The sequence below is a fragment of the Chenopodium album genome, chromosome 6 (assembly GCF_948465745.1).
Source record: "Chenopodium album chromosome 6, dcCheAlbu1.1, whole genome shotgun sequence".
Lineage (NCBI taxonomy): Eukaryota > Viridiplantae > Streptophyta > Magnoliopsida > Caryophyllales > Amaranthaceae > Chenopodium > Chenopodium album.
In genome coordinates, this window is record NC_137839.1 from 23,171,595 (window position 1) to 23,185,708 (window position 14,114).

The 14,114-nt window shown below is 34.4% G+C and overlaps 1 protein-coding gene across 1 annotated transcript; it reads right to left on the minus strand.

The window, feature by feature from the left end:
• Positions 1–9,966: 9,966 nt before the first annotated feature.
• Positions 9,967–10,849, minus strand: LOC145636802 (protein FAR-RED ELONGATED HYPOCOTYL 3-like). Its single transcript, XM_081688348.1, has 3 exons — positions 10,681–10,849; positions 10,502–10,569; positions 9,967–10,197 (listed from the first exon to the last, which is right to left on the minus strand). The coding sequence occupies exons 1-3, from the start codon at positions 10,847–10,849 to the stop codon at positions 9,967–9,969; spliced, it is 468 nt and encodes a 155-aa protein (XP_081544474.1).
• Between the last annotated feature and the right edge of the window lie 3,265 nt (positions 10,850–14,114).

Below are 14,114 nucleotides of genomic sequence, written 5' to 3' on the forward strand. Positions count from 1 at the left end.
GAAGGAGAAATGGAGGACAGAGAATGTGTTTAAGGGATTGAGATGGGGATTTGACAACATTAGACTTGTGGGGTGGGAAGGTAATAGGAATGAAGTCCTCTATAATTTATATGTTTTTTTTAACAATTTTGCTTACTTAGATACCTGCTAGACGGCTATATGATTGTGTAGTTTAATCTCTACCTTTTCCCAAGATGTTAACTTTATTTTTTAGATAGCAAAAGGTTTTGCTTCCCTTAAATGATTCCCCATAAGGTGTCCCTTGCAAAGATCCATTTAAATGCTCACTTTTGTCATCTTTCTCTTAGTTTAGGGGAAGTGGGGTTAAATAAATAATTAGACTTAGAAGCTCATTGATAATATACGGTAACTTTAAATGACTCAAACTTAAATATAGTAAAAATAGTCCTAAAGTGAATATTGCTTTCCTATAGGGAGTTTTTTAATTTAATCTTGAAGAGTAGATGTTTATAAGATATCTTGGAAAAGGCTCTTCCTCTATTTCTCAATTGTAAAGGAATAATAAGCATTTATTGTGGTGTCTTTTAAGCTATTATTCATCTGCACTAGTATCATTTAACTTGAGGGCTCGAATTTTTTATGTGCTTATTTGAAGTATCATGCCATGTCATTGAGGAATATGAATACTTCAAATATTGAGAGAGCAACAAATCAGTTCATGCTTCATTTCGATATTGGAGTTGTTGTTGCTTGTGCTATTACTAACTGTTGAACGCTACTTGTGTACCTGCAACAACCAGCTCAATGCCACTATCGTTGCTGCTCGATTGACGTCACTATTGTTGCCGCATTCTATTACTCCTTTGTTTATCAGATCTAAGACTTTGTAATAATGGTGGTTGCTTACCCTCTTGCAACTGTGCTTTTTTTTTTTTTTTTTAGGAAAGCTACTGAAATGACTTATGCTGTCCATTTGTATTTTTTATTTTTTGATGAATATGTAATTTTATTGGCTTTTGAATTATTAATGGAACCATTTAAGTTTATATATAAATAGTTTCTTTGAATAGCAAGTTCAGGTGCATTTTTTTTTCTACTAGTTCTAAAAAGATTTTAGGTGATTTATTTGTTGGTAGTTGAGTAGTAGATTACATAAATTGTAAAAAAATATTTATAAATAAAGACTAGGAAATTATATTTTTGATAAATTTTAAATAATATTTATTAGCAGGGATTATTGGCATTAACCGCTACAAATCAACCAATTGATTTGCTGCATTATGTTAATCGCAGCAAATCAATTGATTTATTTGCTGCCTTGGCGTTTGCTGCCTCTCAAAAAACGCATTAATCATTTTTAACTGCCGTAAATAAGTGTTTTTCTTGTAGTGCCACCATAGATACGTATGGGAGTGAAGAAATCTAATCCAATTGTTGTACTTATCTGCTTCTTGTTGGTATCCCCATTATACCATTGTCTTTGACGTTGGTATAATTGTCTTTCTCAATGGTATAGTAGGTTAAGTTATGGTTGTTTCTTTGTTTTGAATTATATTTTGGGGTCTATTGTGTTTTGAATTAATTCAGCCATAGTTTTCTACTATATTTCAGGCCTAGCGTAATTATGTTGGTATCATTGAAGTCATTTTAGGGTTGTTATGTAGTAGTTATGTACTAACTAAGGTTATCTCCATTAAGGTTTTTATGTTACAATGGTTTAATTTCATAAATAAGTCACTGAATCTAGCAACAGTAGTATATTAAAATAACATAATATGTTACATCATTTGCTAATCTCATTAACAACTACAACTACGTTAGCAAATTACATAGCTCATCCCATTAACAAATACATTAGTATATTACATAGCTTCTGAATACCAACCAGTACTACGTTGGTATGTACTACACATGCAATATAGAATAACATAGTAGGAAGAAGAAGGGTCTTCAAGTTGCCAAACCCGCGGTTATAATACGGAATGAACAATGTCGCCCTTGCATCAAGATGTTTGTGCTCTTCACCACCAACCAGTCTTGATATCATGCTTCAATATTTGGGTCAAACTAGTTCAAAATGAACATCTTGTTCGGAATCAAACTTTCCCAAGCAGTGCCTAATGAGGCCTTCACTTCTCGGCCCAAACTGTATGTGCTTCTGCTCACTCCGGTTACGTTGTCAAAAACATCGGTAATTTTGTTAACCACTTGAGCGCAATATTATACTTACTAGCTATGTCTTTCTTTTTTCTCGCTACAGCCACTAACATTCGTGTGCGCTCCAAAAAACCTTTAGAAGTGTTGTCGTGCTCATGCCTAAACAGATACACTACTGAATAAAAACAACAACCCTCATGTGTCTGCATCCTTCGTGGGAGTTTACCACCATTAGCTCGAAAATCTCCTGCGCATAATCAACTGATTAAGGACACAAATGTACACTTAGCTGGTTTAGTCACTGAGTTGAGTAAACTGGACACACTTGTATGTAAACGGATGATCCATAAAGCCCACCATCTCGCGGGTTTAACATATTTTGGTCACTTCACCCGTATGAATGCCACCATCAAGCACGAAGTCTATTTTTTCATATTTGGTGCGACATTTTTTATTCATTTATTATAAATAAAATTTGTGAGTATATATACATTTTTTATTCATTTATTATAAATAAAATTTGTGAGTATATATATACATATATGTATATGTGCTTTCTTAGTGGATATGTCAAGAGAATCTATATGGATTACATCATCCATAGTACAATCTTTTTGGATTGCATATGCACAATAATAAAAGCAACCACATGCCACATGATTTTGCAATTTGCTATTGGTTATACGTACTCTACAATGATAGCATTCAACATCTTACAGGTATGGTAATGAAGATACCTTTCCAACAATGGTACCAATATAATTCTTATTGGTATGCAAATAGGGTACCATTCTAACTCTTATTGGTATGCAAATATGATACCATTCTAACCAAATTAATATGCCAACATATACCATTCTAACTCTTATTGGTATGCAAATATGATACCATTCTAACTCTTACTGGTATGCAAATATGATACCATTCTAACCAAATAAATATGCCAACAGGATACCAGTGTAAACAAGTTGGTATTGAATGAAATACCATCCTAATTTGAACAATTATAGCAACTTTAACCCATTAGAAAATTATACTACACCTGACTTATTTTCTACAAATCAATTTATCATTGAATGATTAGAATCCTATTGCAAATTATGTATGGACAAGTTCGTCGGAAAGCCGTTATTAAATACATGTTCTGGTTGACCGAAATGCAGTTGACCGTGGTATGCTTTGTTGGTGAAGTACCTAATTGCATCAGTGTACTCATTCATGTGAATTCCACCGACTAAAATCGTTCCGTTAAATGCTGAGGGGCCGCCACTGCTATTGCTTTCTACCTGGTACCAACATATACATGTATTAGTTTCTTAGTAAGGCAAAAAAAACAATTATTAAAAAAAACAATTATTATGCTGCATATATTAGTACCTGCTGGTACCCTTGCTGAAAATATGAGGCCATTTGTTGAGCAGCTAACATATTAGGAAAAGGTACCTGCAAATATTCAAATAGCTTACGTAACTAAGAAACACCCCTAATGACGGTATACATTCAACACATTTAACAAACTATACTTACCTGGTTCTGCATACTAAAGGGATGTATAGTCCTAGTGTCATTATCCACATCAGTTTGATGCCCCGTAACTTGTTTCTATTTCTTCTTATCAACTATGTTGGCAGCCTTAGCCTGTTTATTCGAACTCTTTTTTTCTACAGGGGATGCAAATCGAGATCCTCTTAGTCTGCCTATATTATTATTACCCTGGGTTCAGGGTCTTTCACACATGAATTATGAGTGTCTTGTGGTTGTGCAATGCTACCTTTGTTGACTAAGCTAGGGGTTTTTGAGTTGAAAGAATAACCTGTTTCACCACCTCAAGATCACAACTAAGCCTTTCATCACTACCAGAACCTTGGCTTCAACCTTGAGCCAACACTTGTAGTTCATCTACTTTGATACTCATTACCTGAATCATATCCATCAACACTTCAACATCTTCTTCTGATGATGAAGCACGCAAAACAACAGGTTCAAGAGCTAGCATCAACTTATCATATCTCATCACCTCTTTTGTTTTGGACACATCATGAAAAGCAACTTTGGTAAGGGTATGTTTCCTACTGTAGACACCTAATTGTGTCTCCCCAAAAACCAAACCCATTGATGAATACTTTCCACGTCGCTTGATTATCAAATGAGGTTAAAGTGTGAAAAGTCTTGTGACGTGTTAGTTTTAATAAAAATCTTTCTTTCTGTTTTTAAAAATCTTCTCTATTTATGAAAATAGCCAGTCCAATTTAGTTTGTTCCATGATAAGGGTCCAATTATAGTGTAGTTAAGTTGGGCTCGTAAAGAGCTTTCCAATGATATATTATAAGCCCAGTTCTGATGAATAATGATGAAGTTATGGTCTAAATACTGATTTGGGTCTGAAATGGTTTTATGGTCTAATGATCTAGTTGAGGGCCCATTAATTATTATTTTGAAAATTATTAGGATTGATTATAGTCTTCTAGAATAGTCTAGAAGGTTATTTTGATATCCAATAGCATTAGGATTGATAATTAATAATTTAGAAAAATAATGAATTTGGTTTGAAATAAAATAAGTGTTTTCTTATGATAAAATCTGATTTAAATTGATTAAAACGGAGTTTTAATTTCTTAATTATATTAAGAAAAGGACTATGTACTAAAAGCGCGTTTTATCTTTTAATTTTATTGTCGCCAAACGATAGAGCTTGTCGCCATGCGTGATTCTTGTCGAACGGCGACAGAGTCTGTCGCTCGCGACAAGGAGCAGTTTTATTCCGATTCAAATTCTGATTTGTTTATATCGATTCCGGACTATTTTCTTATAAATAGGGGTCGTATTTCCCCATTTTTATTCATTCACAATCATCTATTCTCTCTCTCTAAAAGTTAGAAGCTTATTCTATCTCCCTTTTTCTAAACCTTCCCTTTTACAAAATTCCACATTCACAAGTTCTAGACACACCTAGCCAAGTTCGAAGTTGCCTTCGCCCTAGACGGGAAAGGTTAATAATTTCTGGGGGTTTGGTCCCAAATCCCTTTTTCAATTGTTTAATTTAATTGTTTGATTTAATATTTTCCTTGAAGTTACTAATGCGTGTATTTTGTTATAAGAAAGAGATACGAGGCATCCAAGTAAGTAATTTAATTACTTTGTTATTCTTTTGATATAGAAATCATGCTTTAATTATTTTAATTCCTAGTATCATTTTAGGATGTCTATATTGCTTTCTAGTATCATGTTTAGGTTGCCTTAGCTTCTATTCTTTCTAACATCATGTTAGATCATGTTAGGGATAAAGCTTTGATCTTTATTGCTTAGTGAGATGCTAGGCTTTGTTATTAATCTTGTTAGTATCATACCTAGGATCTTGATAATATTATTATGCTTTCATGATATGATGATGATTGTTATTATTATGTTGTTTGTATTATATATTATTGGTATTGTTTGATCACGCCTTTTATGCATGTTTAAACGGAATTTGCACTTGTAATCACGCTTAATAAGATAATTAATAATCTTGTTTAGGCTAATATGATTATAATTCAAGTGATCGCCAATAACAGTTTTGTTTGTGCATTAATATTCAACCAACATAGATTAAACAGGTTTAGGGTTAACCTATTAATTGCATGTTAGTCAGAAAGCGCACATGAATATGAGAAGAATAAAGTAGAGATCTATTTTTAGGGCAGGTTCAATCTCTTTTAGGTTGGATTCATACCTACATCCTCGAATATCTAGTCATGGTTCCAGACCAATATGGAATTAGCGATCTCATGGATTGTGAAGGGATGTAACCTTCACCCTGTGAACGGTTTACAAGTTCCTAAAACTTGTTGGCGACTCTTTTGCTCTAGCTTCCTTCCCTTTGGACCCCACCATGCTTAAGTGTATGATCACAGTTGGGCTCAAGTGTGGGATGCTTGAAATATTTCCTACACCTTCTAATATCCTTTCTCTACCTATCTAGAATATACATGGGAGGGACTTCTATAACACCATTCATGTCCAATACCTTTATTATGTGTTTACAAACAATCCCATGACATTCAAAGTGGCAACAATCACAATACGCCTCATTTTTCTCCGTGTTATACAAAACTTTATACTTCATCAACCTATTTTATAGCGGAACTTCTCTCCTCTTTTTCTTACAATAGGTCCATGCACGATCTGAGAAGACATGCTTTTTGTAACACCCCAATAATTCTCTCTTTAAATCTGTGAGGACTCTGAACAATATTCAAGAGAATTACTGGCATGCTACCACCACGTGTTCAAACGCTAAGGCTTTATCAGAAAATAGCAGCGGAAAAACTAATTCAGTTATAAATATGTTTCAAAACCAATAACCAAAACCAAATTAAATCATACAACTTGGAACCATTAAGGACCTTATTAAAAACCCCACAAAAGTAGTAAATAAATAAACCATAGTTTAATAAAATTCAAACTTCTGAAAAGAAATAAACTGCGAATAATAACCAACTCTCCACTCAAAATCCCACAACCCTGATGCAAATGTTGCGTGTGTAAGAACCTGTGGTTAATCTGCTCCCCAATATTACAAGTGTAAAAATTAGATCGTCACAGGGTCATTGAAAGGCGAAGGCCATGACCAAAGAAAGACACACACAAAAGCACGCAATCAGCAAAGCTGAGTACATACAAGCTGCGAAACAAATAAGAAATCCATAACATGCTACTAATAATCAATCATCATGCATCATTAAATTATAAACTCAACACACGACTCAACTATTTATATTACTAAGACTCCATTAATTAATAATAGGTAAATCATTATTTTTATTCATTGGATTACACAGTAGACAAGGTTGTCCAACCCATGCTCCATTTGGAACATCAATAAAAGAAAAACCCCACGACTCCTTTCAGAAACATCAATAAACATCCAACGACCACGGGCGCGACTCCGTGACCGTAGTTAGTATGAGATCTCACCTAACTCCTAGTTTAAAAAAATATTTGAAATAGGAGACTCGTAGATCAGACGGCCTCGATAAAAGTACACGGCTAATACCCCGTGTACCCCAACCCCTTATTGTCATTACTCCATAAGTGCACCGATCCAGAGTTTTATTGCTCATCCATCTTACACTTTACGTGATTTATAGTTTTAGACTTGGTGATGACTCATATGCAAACAATAGAATCAATCCAATATCAATTCAATCAAGTAAAACAACTTTTAAATTTCAATTCTTGATTTATTAGTGACAAGCAACATTTATTATTTATTCCCTTAACTACCTCGGTGTATAAACACCTTGAGTGCATAAAGCACCCCAAAACCTTAACCTCGTCTTATAAGAATTGAATTCCTCCTTTACTCATCCTGTTTGCATAATCATGAATGAGTAATAATTTTATCTTTACACCAATCACATACCTTTTCATTTAAGCGCACCTTGCATAATTAGAGCACAAATAATACTTGCATTATAAACTAGTGCACATCATTTGAAATTCACAATGTATAACCAAACAATTTAACCCAGTCAATCCGATACATGATACTAAGTTCTCGATCCGTCCTTAAACATGCACCTAAAAGAAAGGTTTCGTAACTTGTACGTACCTTGAATAAACGAATTGGTATGCCACTTTACTATCTAGAAATCACCTTCAATAAACTCCTCTCCTAAACCAAAAAATAACATCTCAATCAATACCCGATCAATCAAATTTACAACAATACTAACTTACTTTAAAACCTTCAAAATCCAAATCAAACATCACTTTAAAACCTTCCCTTTAGTTAAAATTAAAGGCTTATATATAGTTCTTTAAATTTTCTTCATAAAAACCTTAAAATACACTCTTATACATGAAATTACAGCATGTTTAAAGTTTAATAAAAATCTTAAAATTATTTAAAAACCCCTAATAATCTCCCTTTTTAATGGGTGATTAAACCCTCTTTATCAAACATCAAAGGTAATACTTAGAAACTATTTTCAGCTTTAAAACTTCAATAAAAACATATATTTATGCTTAATTCACTTTAGGAAAAATGGAATCTAAAAATCCAACCTTTGGCCGGTCTGACAATAAAAATCCAACCTTCCATTAATCTCACAAAAATCCAACCTTTGCCCCCCACCTTCTTTGACAGATCTATTTGACCTTAAACCTGTTAAACAGGTTAATTTTTTTTTTTTCCTTTTTTTTTCCTTTTTTTTTTCCTTTTTTTTCTTTCTCCTTCCTCCTTCCTTTCTCTTTCCTTCCCCTCCATATTTTCCGGTCACCGACCCAAAACCACCCAACCACGAACACCCAACCCCCTCCCCTTCACAAACCGACCACCTAACCCCCTCCCCTTAAAAAACCGACCACCCTATTTTTTTTTCATTTTTTTTCTTTCTCCTTCCTCCTTCCTCCTTCCTTTCTCTTTCCTTCCCCTCCATGTTTTCCGGTCACCGACCCAAAACCACCCAACCCCCTCCCCTTCAAAAACCGACCACCCTAACCCCCTCCCCTTCAAAAACCGACCACCTAACCCCCTCCCCTTCAAAATCCGACCACCCTAACCCCCTCCCCTTCAAAATCCGACCACCCTACCCCCTCCCCTTCAAAAACCGACCACTCTAAGGTGGTAGTGGTGGCAGGGTACGGTGGGGATGGGGTTCTCTGTTTTTTTTTTTTTTTTTTTCTTTTGATTTTTTTTAAAAATAATTAAAATAATAATTAACCAATTAATAGCTGACACGTGGCATGTAACTTATAAAAACCGGTCATCAATAGGTAATGGATCTGTCAAAGAAGATAGGGGGCAAAGGTTGGATTTTTGTGAGATTAATGGAATGTTGGATTTTTATTGTCAGACCGGCCAAAGGTTGGATTTTTAAATTCCATTTTTGCTTAACTTTAAACATAATTATTTTTATTAATCAAACTCAAGGATAATATTTTAAGTATAAAAAAAATTTCGTTAAAAATCAAAAACTGCCCGAAAATCATATTTAGAGGCTGAATTTGGCCACGAGAGGGTGGTGCTCTCTACCAAAGGTAGTGAGTCTTTTTTAAAACGTTGTTTCTACATGAAAACGCTACTTTTTCATCAAAATCGGATGAGTTCAGAACCTGATTGAGATTAAAACGGGATTAATATTAAAGAACGAAAATCTTAAGATTAAAACACGAATTTAAGTGTTCAAAATAATCTGGAATTAAGTTAAACTAATTAGTAGTTATAATCACCAAAATTTCAAAACATCATTACTATAAAAGCCCTAAATCAATTGTTCATAAAAACCCTAAAATCATGATTTTCAATCATTAAAAACCCTAGGTTATAAAATTTACAAAATTTGAAAATTATGACATTATAAAATCTGAAATTATAAAGTTTAATCATCAAAACACAACTTGATACTAATTAAATTACTTTCAAACAATAAAATCAAAATCCATAAATCAATAATTATAATTATACAAATTAATAAAACAAAGGAGAGAGAAAATAAGACTAAAGTGTGGGAAATTTTGGGGATTAATGGGGTATTTATAGGAGAGAATTGTAGGGTAAATAGGAATATTGGGCCTTATAAAAATAACGGGTCGATTAAGTTAACAAATGGTTTAGACTTGTTTGATTGGACATAAATTGTAGAATAAAGGTACATAAAATAATTTGTTCAAATAATTTTCGACCCAGATTAATAATTTGAAACTTTTGAAATTAAATTATGAAAAATAACAAATAAATATTATAAATAAAATAAATTTTCATTTATAAAATATTTAAAAATACGGGGGATTACTTTACCTCATTATGTGACACCATCTTTTTTGCCCGACGGGGGTCACATATGTCACACGGTTGCACTGATTTTATACTTCAACAAACTTTGCATTCGTGTACACTTTTTGAAATTTACGTTCTAATCGAAATTCTGATAATAAAGGCCTAACATAACACGCTGAGTTCGCATCCGCATCCTTCTCATCATTTGCACAGCTTTCCATCACCTTACAATAATTAGGAGCAAACTCAAATAGTCGAGTGTGCTTGTTAATATACCCATCAAAAAAGCTATTAATGCTCTTGAGTTTTTGAGTTGTCTGCATTCTTTCCCAAAACATATCTTTAATGTATGTGGGAATTCACATCTCTCTCTCCTCGAAGAGCCTTACCACCAAACACAAACAGCACAAGTGCAAAACATAGGGATGAATTTTAGTAATTTACTTCTCACAGTAAAATACCAGTACAAAAGCATGAATTACCAAGTCAAATGAGTATCAACACAATTGCAAAATCATACTAGAAAGTGTCCACTACAAATTAGATTCCGCTATATATTAGGCAGTCCCAAAATGGGCTTGGATGGTACTCGTTTACTACACATCAATATTAAATAAGTACCATCCAAACCCATGTTGGTACTGCCCAATATATAGCTGAACAAAACAGAACCAACTCATTAGAACCAACTAAATAAAACCAAACAAACACCATAAATCATGCAAACAGAAGCATAAAACAAAACCAAATAATCAGACCCAATAACACAAAATATCATGGGCAATAACATTAACTAAGACAATTTAGAACACTGGTCTTCCAGCCAATCATAGCATTCAATTCTTCCAGCTTGAACTTTTTCACAACAAACTCCTTTGGGGTAATGCTATTGTAGATCACATGCAGCAACTCCTCTTTCATATCCTGATAGTTATATAAAGAACCAAGTTTCTGCCCAAACTTCTTCATAATATACCACATACACCACCAATGACGTGTTTAAGGCATGGGAAAGCAGCTCTAATCCCCTTCCTCATCACCACATCTTGATATGTCATAATCGATGTCGGGGCCTTGCCTTTCATGCATGACATCCAATTCTTGAATAACCACTCAAAGGTCTCCAAATTCTCATGAGAAACCAACACACACCCAAGAAGGATAGTCTCGTAGTGATTGACCCCTACAAAGTTCGAAAATGGAAGTTCGTACTAATTTTTAGGTACGTGGAATTAAAACATATGGCTTCCCCAAAATACATATATGCCTCCCTACTCCGAACATCAACCCATATGATGTCTTTCAACCTCCCCTTTCTCATCAAGTGATGCACATGAAAAAAAAAATTGATTGTCGGCACTCATTCTATCAAAATAGTCCAACATAGCCGAGGCATCACCATTTTTAACTTCAACCTCCTCTTTCTATTCACCAAATTATGCATATCCTTTTTTAGTGAATCCCACATTTGCAACACCATTTCTTTGGCTTGCCATAATGTTGTATATCTGCCCTGTCGGAGCACTAGATTCATGGTCATTTTCAATTATGCTTCAAATGCTTTGTAATATTTTCCTTCCTATACATATCTATGTGTTTGGACATCTCAGGACTCACTGCATGATTGTGCTCATTCACAACCTTCTTTATCATCCAACTACCTTCAACATTACCTTGCCCATAAATCATTATTGGACATATGCATTTTTTAAGTCTTCTTCTTCACTACTGGTTCTTTTTTAACCACAACCCTCTTACCATTAAACCTCCTCCTGTGTGTTGTCTTCCCATAGCCCTCGCACTTGCAAACATAAGTGCGATATGAATTTGTCTTTCCCGCATTTTTGGAGGCTAGCTTACCACCACCTATACATATAACACCAAATCCTTCTTGTCTCCCATAACCACGATAAAACTTATTCATTTCATTCTAGGTGCCAAACACCATTCCTACTTCTAGTTGAGGTAATAAAGTACATGTCCCGGCTGCAATATGATAACCCACACTACAATCTTTATTCAAATCAATGAACTCATTGTCCCTAGTTTTGCCACCCTCCACGATAACTTTGTGAAAACCCTCAGATGGAGGTTCCTTATTCAAGTCAAAGCCCCCCCAACCATCATAATTCAATATAGTTTGGGAAATTTCATCAGTGTTTGAGCTATCTAAGCTACAACCAGACTCTCCCTCCATGACCTGGTACTCACAATCATTATGCTAATGGGAACAAAACAACAGCATTTAGGGAGGGGGAATTTTCACAACACCAACTAACATAAAGCAAAGGAGCAGCAATCAAGATAAATTCGACGGAATCATTTAATTAAACCCATCATGAACCAAAATGAACCACCAACAACGCAACAACAAGCAACAATAAATCAAAATCTCACTTCAATCGTTCAATGTGAACCACCAAATTTATAAAACAATTTCATAACACCACAACATGTGCATCAACAAATGTAGACGACAAATTTCATAATACCATAACATGAACATTGGCACAATTTAGACAACAATCAATTCATTAGATAACACAAAATTCAATTCTCCAAAAATCAAAACAATTAAGCACAAATAAATCCATAAATCATAAACAGATCGACAAATCCAAAACAATTGCATGTCGTTCCTGGCTTTTCCAATTTCAAGTGTCTTTTATAACTTAATTAAATAATTCATCTTCATTTAATAATTTATTTCAGCTACAATTAACAATTTCAGCAATGACCAAATTCTGAAAATAATAACTAACCTCAATAATAACTAACCTCAACAATTTCAGCAATGACCAAATTCCTGGCTTTTTCACTTTCTCTGTTACCACAAGCACCATATTACTTAGCTCATCTCGTCTTCAATAGTCCACCAAAAAATTTAGCTTAGCTCGTCTTCAATAGTCCAACAAAAACTAGTCCCTTTTAGTTACAGTAGTCGATTTATGGGTCTTCTTCAATAGTCCACCAAATTCAGCTAGCCAAACTCGTCTCTAAATTTTGGAATTACTTCATTCTTCTTTGTCCACCTTTGAATATCAATAATTGGGTCCTCTTCGATTATTTTTTGGGAAAAACTTTAGGAGATACCTTACTAATTCTATTATTTTTGGGTGCAAAAAATGGAAGGGAAAAATTGGGGGGAAAATCGGGGATTTTCTCCGCCATGAATTCGAGAATTGGCTCTTTCTCCATTCAATAATTTATTATGAAAGAGGGGTTAGTTAGAGGTGCCCTCACTCCATTTTCTACAATTTTTTTGGATGCTTTTAATTTAGTCCCCACCACTTGGACCCCCAACTCCATTTACTTTATTGAATTTTTGGAGGATTTTATTTTCCTTTTTTTAAAACCCCTTAGTTGAGTTCAATTGGACTATACTTAGTAGAGGATGATAAATTCTTCATCAAAACCATAATTTTATTATAAAACAAACAAATTTTAACTCTTTCAAATAACAAACTATAAAAATGGATTCCTACAAAATTATAAGCTCTAATTTGGGGATTTTTACCCCCATCGTGTGGGCCAATAGGAAAGAGACATGTGTCTGCCCTATCGAAGTCCACTTGGGCTCACCATGTTAAGACACGTGGCTCTAGGATATTCATCAAAGAATAATGGCCCAAAAGACATAATTCTAGATGTTTGGCTTTTGTTGACTTTTCTCTCTTCTCTCTCCTCTCCATGATTCTTCAACTTTGATCGGTTTTTTATCAATTTTGATCTCCGATGGCTAAGAAGAAGAAGCATAACACCCCTACACCTTAGTTCGTACAGCAGAAGACTACTCATGAACCTTTTGATTCGAATTTGCAAAGTTTGAGAAATTCAGGCATTTTCTTTATTCAAAGTCCGATTCAGGAGACTAATGAACTGTTACTCCGACGCCGGCGCTGGTCAATCCAATTTGTGGACCTATTCCTCGAAGTGATGCAAAGTCTATTGCCCTATTTTTTTGAAGCAACTTCTAGACCAGCAACTTCAAATTCCAATAAAACAATACCTAGGGTTTCTAGGTTTACTATTCCATTGGATTCTGCTGGTGGTCTTCCATCTGATACCACTAATCTCGATCCTCATCTTGCACCCTCCACTGAGCATAATGCACATAAATATGGTGAAGATCGATCTAGTTTATTCACTGGAAAGTTGAGTGCTAAAAAGGAGCTCCCCCGTCCTATGTTGCCCCGATGGGAAACAGATTCCTCAGCTGTAGGATTATGAACTT

What these genes read in the sequence shown, in the direction of transcription:
- LOC145636802 (XM_081688348.1), bottom strand. Translation starts at nt 10,849, where the DNA reads ATGAAGAAGTTTGGGCAGAAACTTGGTTCTTTATATAACTATCAGGAT. An exon ending in GAAGACCAGTGTTCTAAATT is followed by an intron (nt 10,570 to 10,680) that starts GTCTTAGTTAAT and finishes GGTTTTATTTAG; the next exon opens with TTGGTTCTAATGAGTTGGTT. An exon ending in TACCAACATGGGTTTGGATG is followed by an intron (nt 10,198 to 10,501) that starts GTACTTATTTAA and finishes GAAAGAATGCAG; the next exon opens with ACAACTCAAAAACTCAAGAG.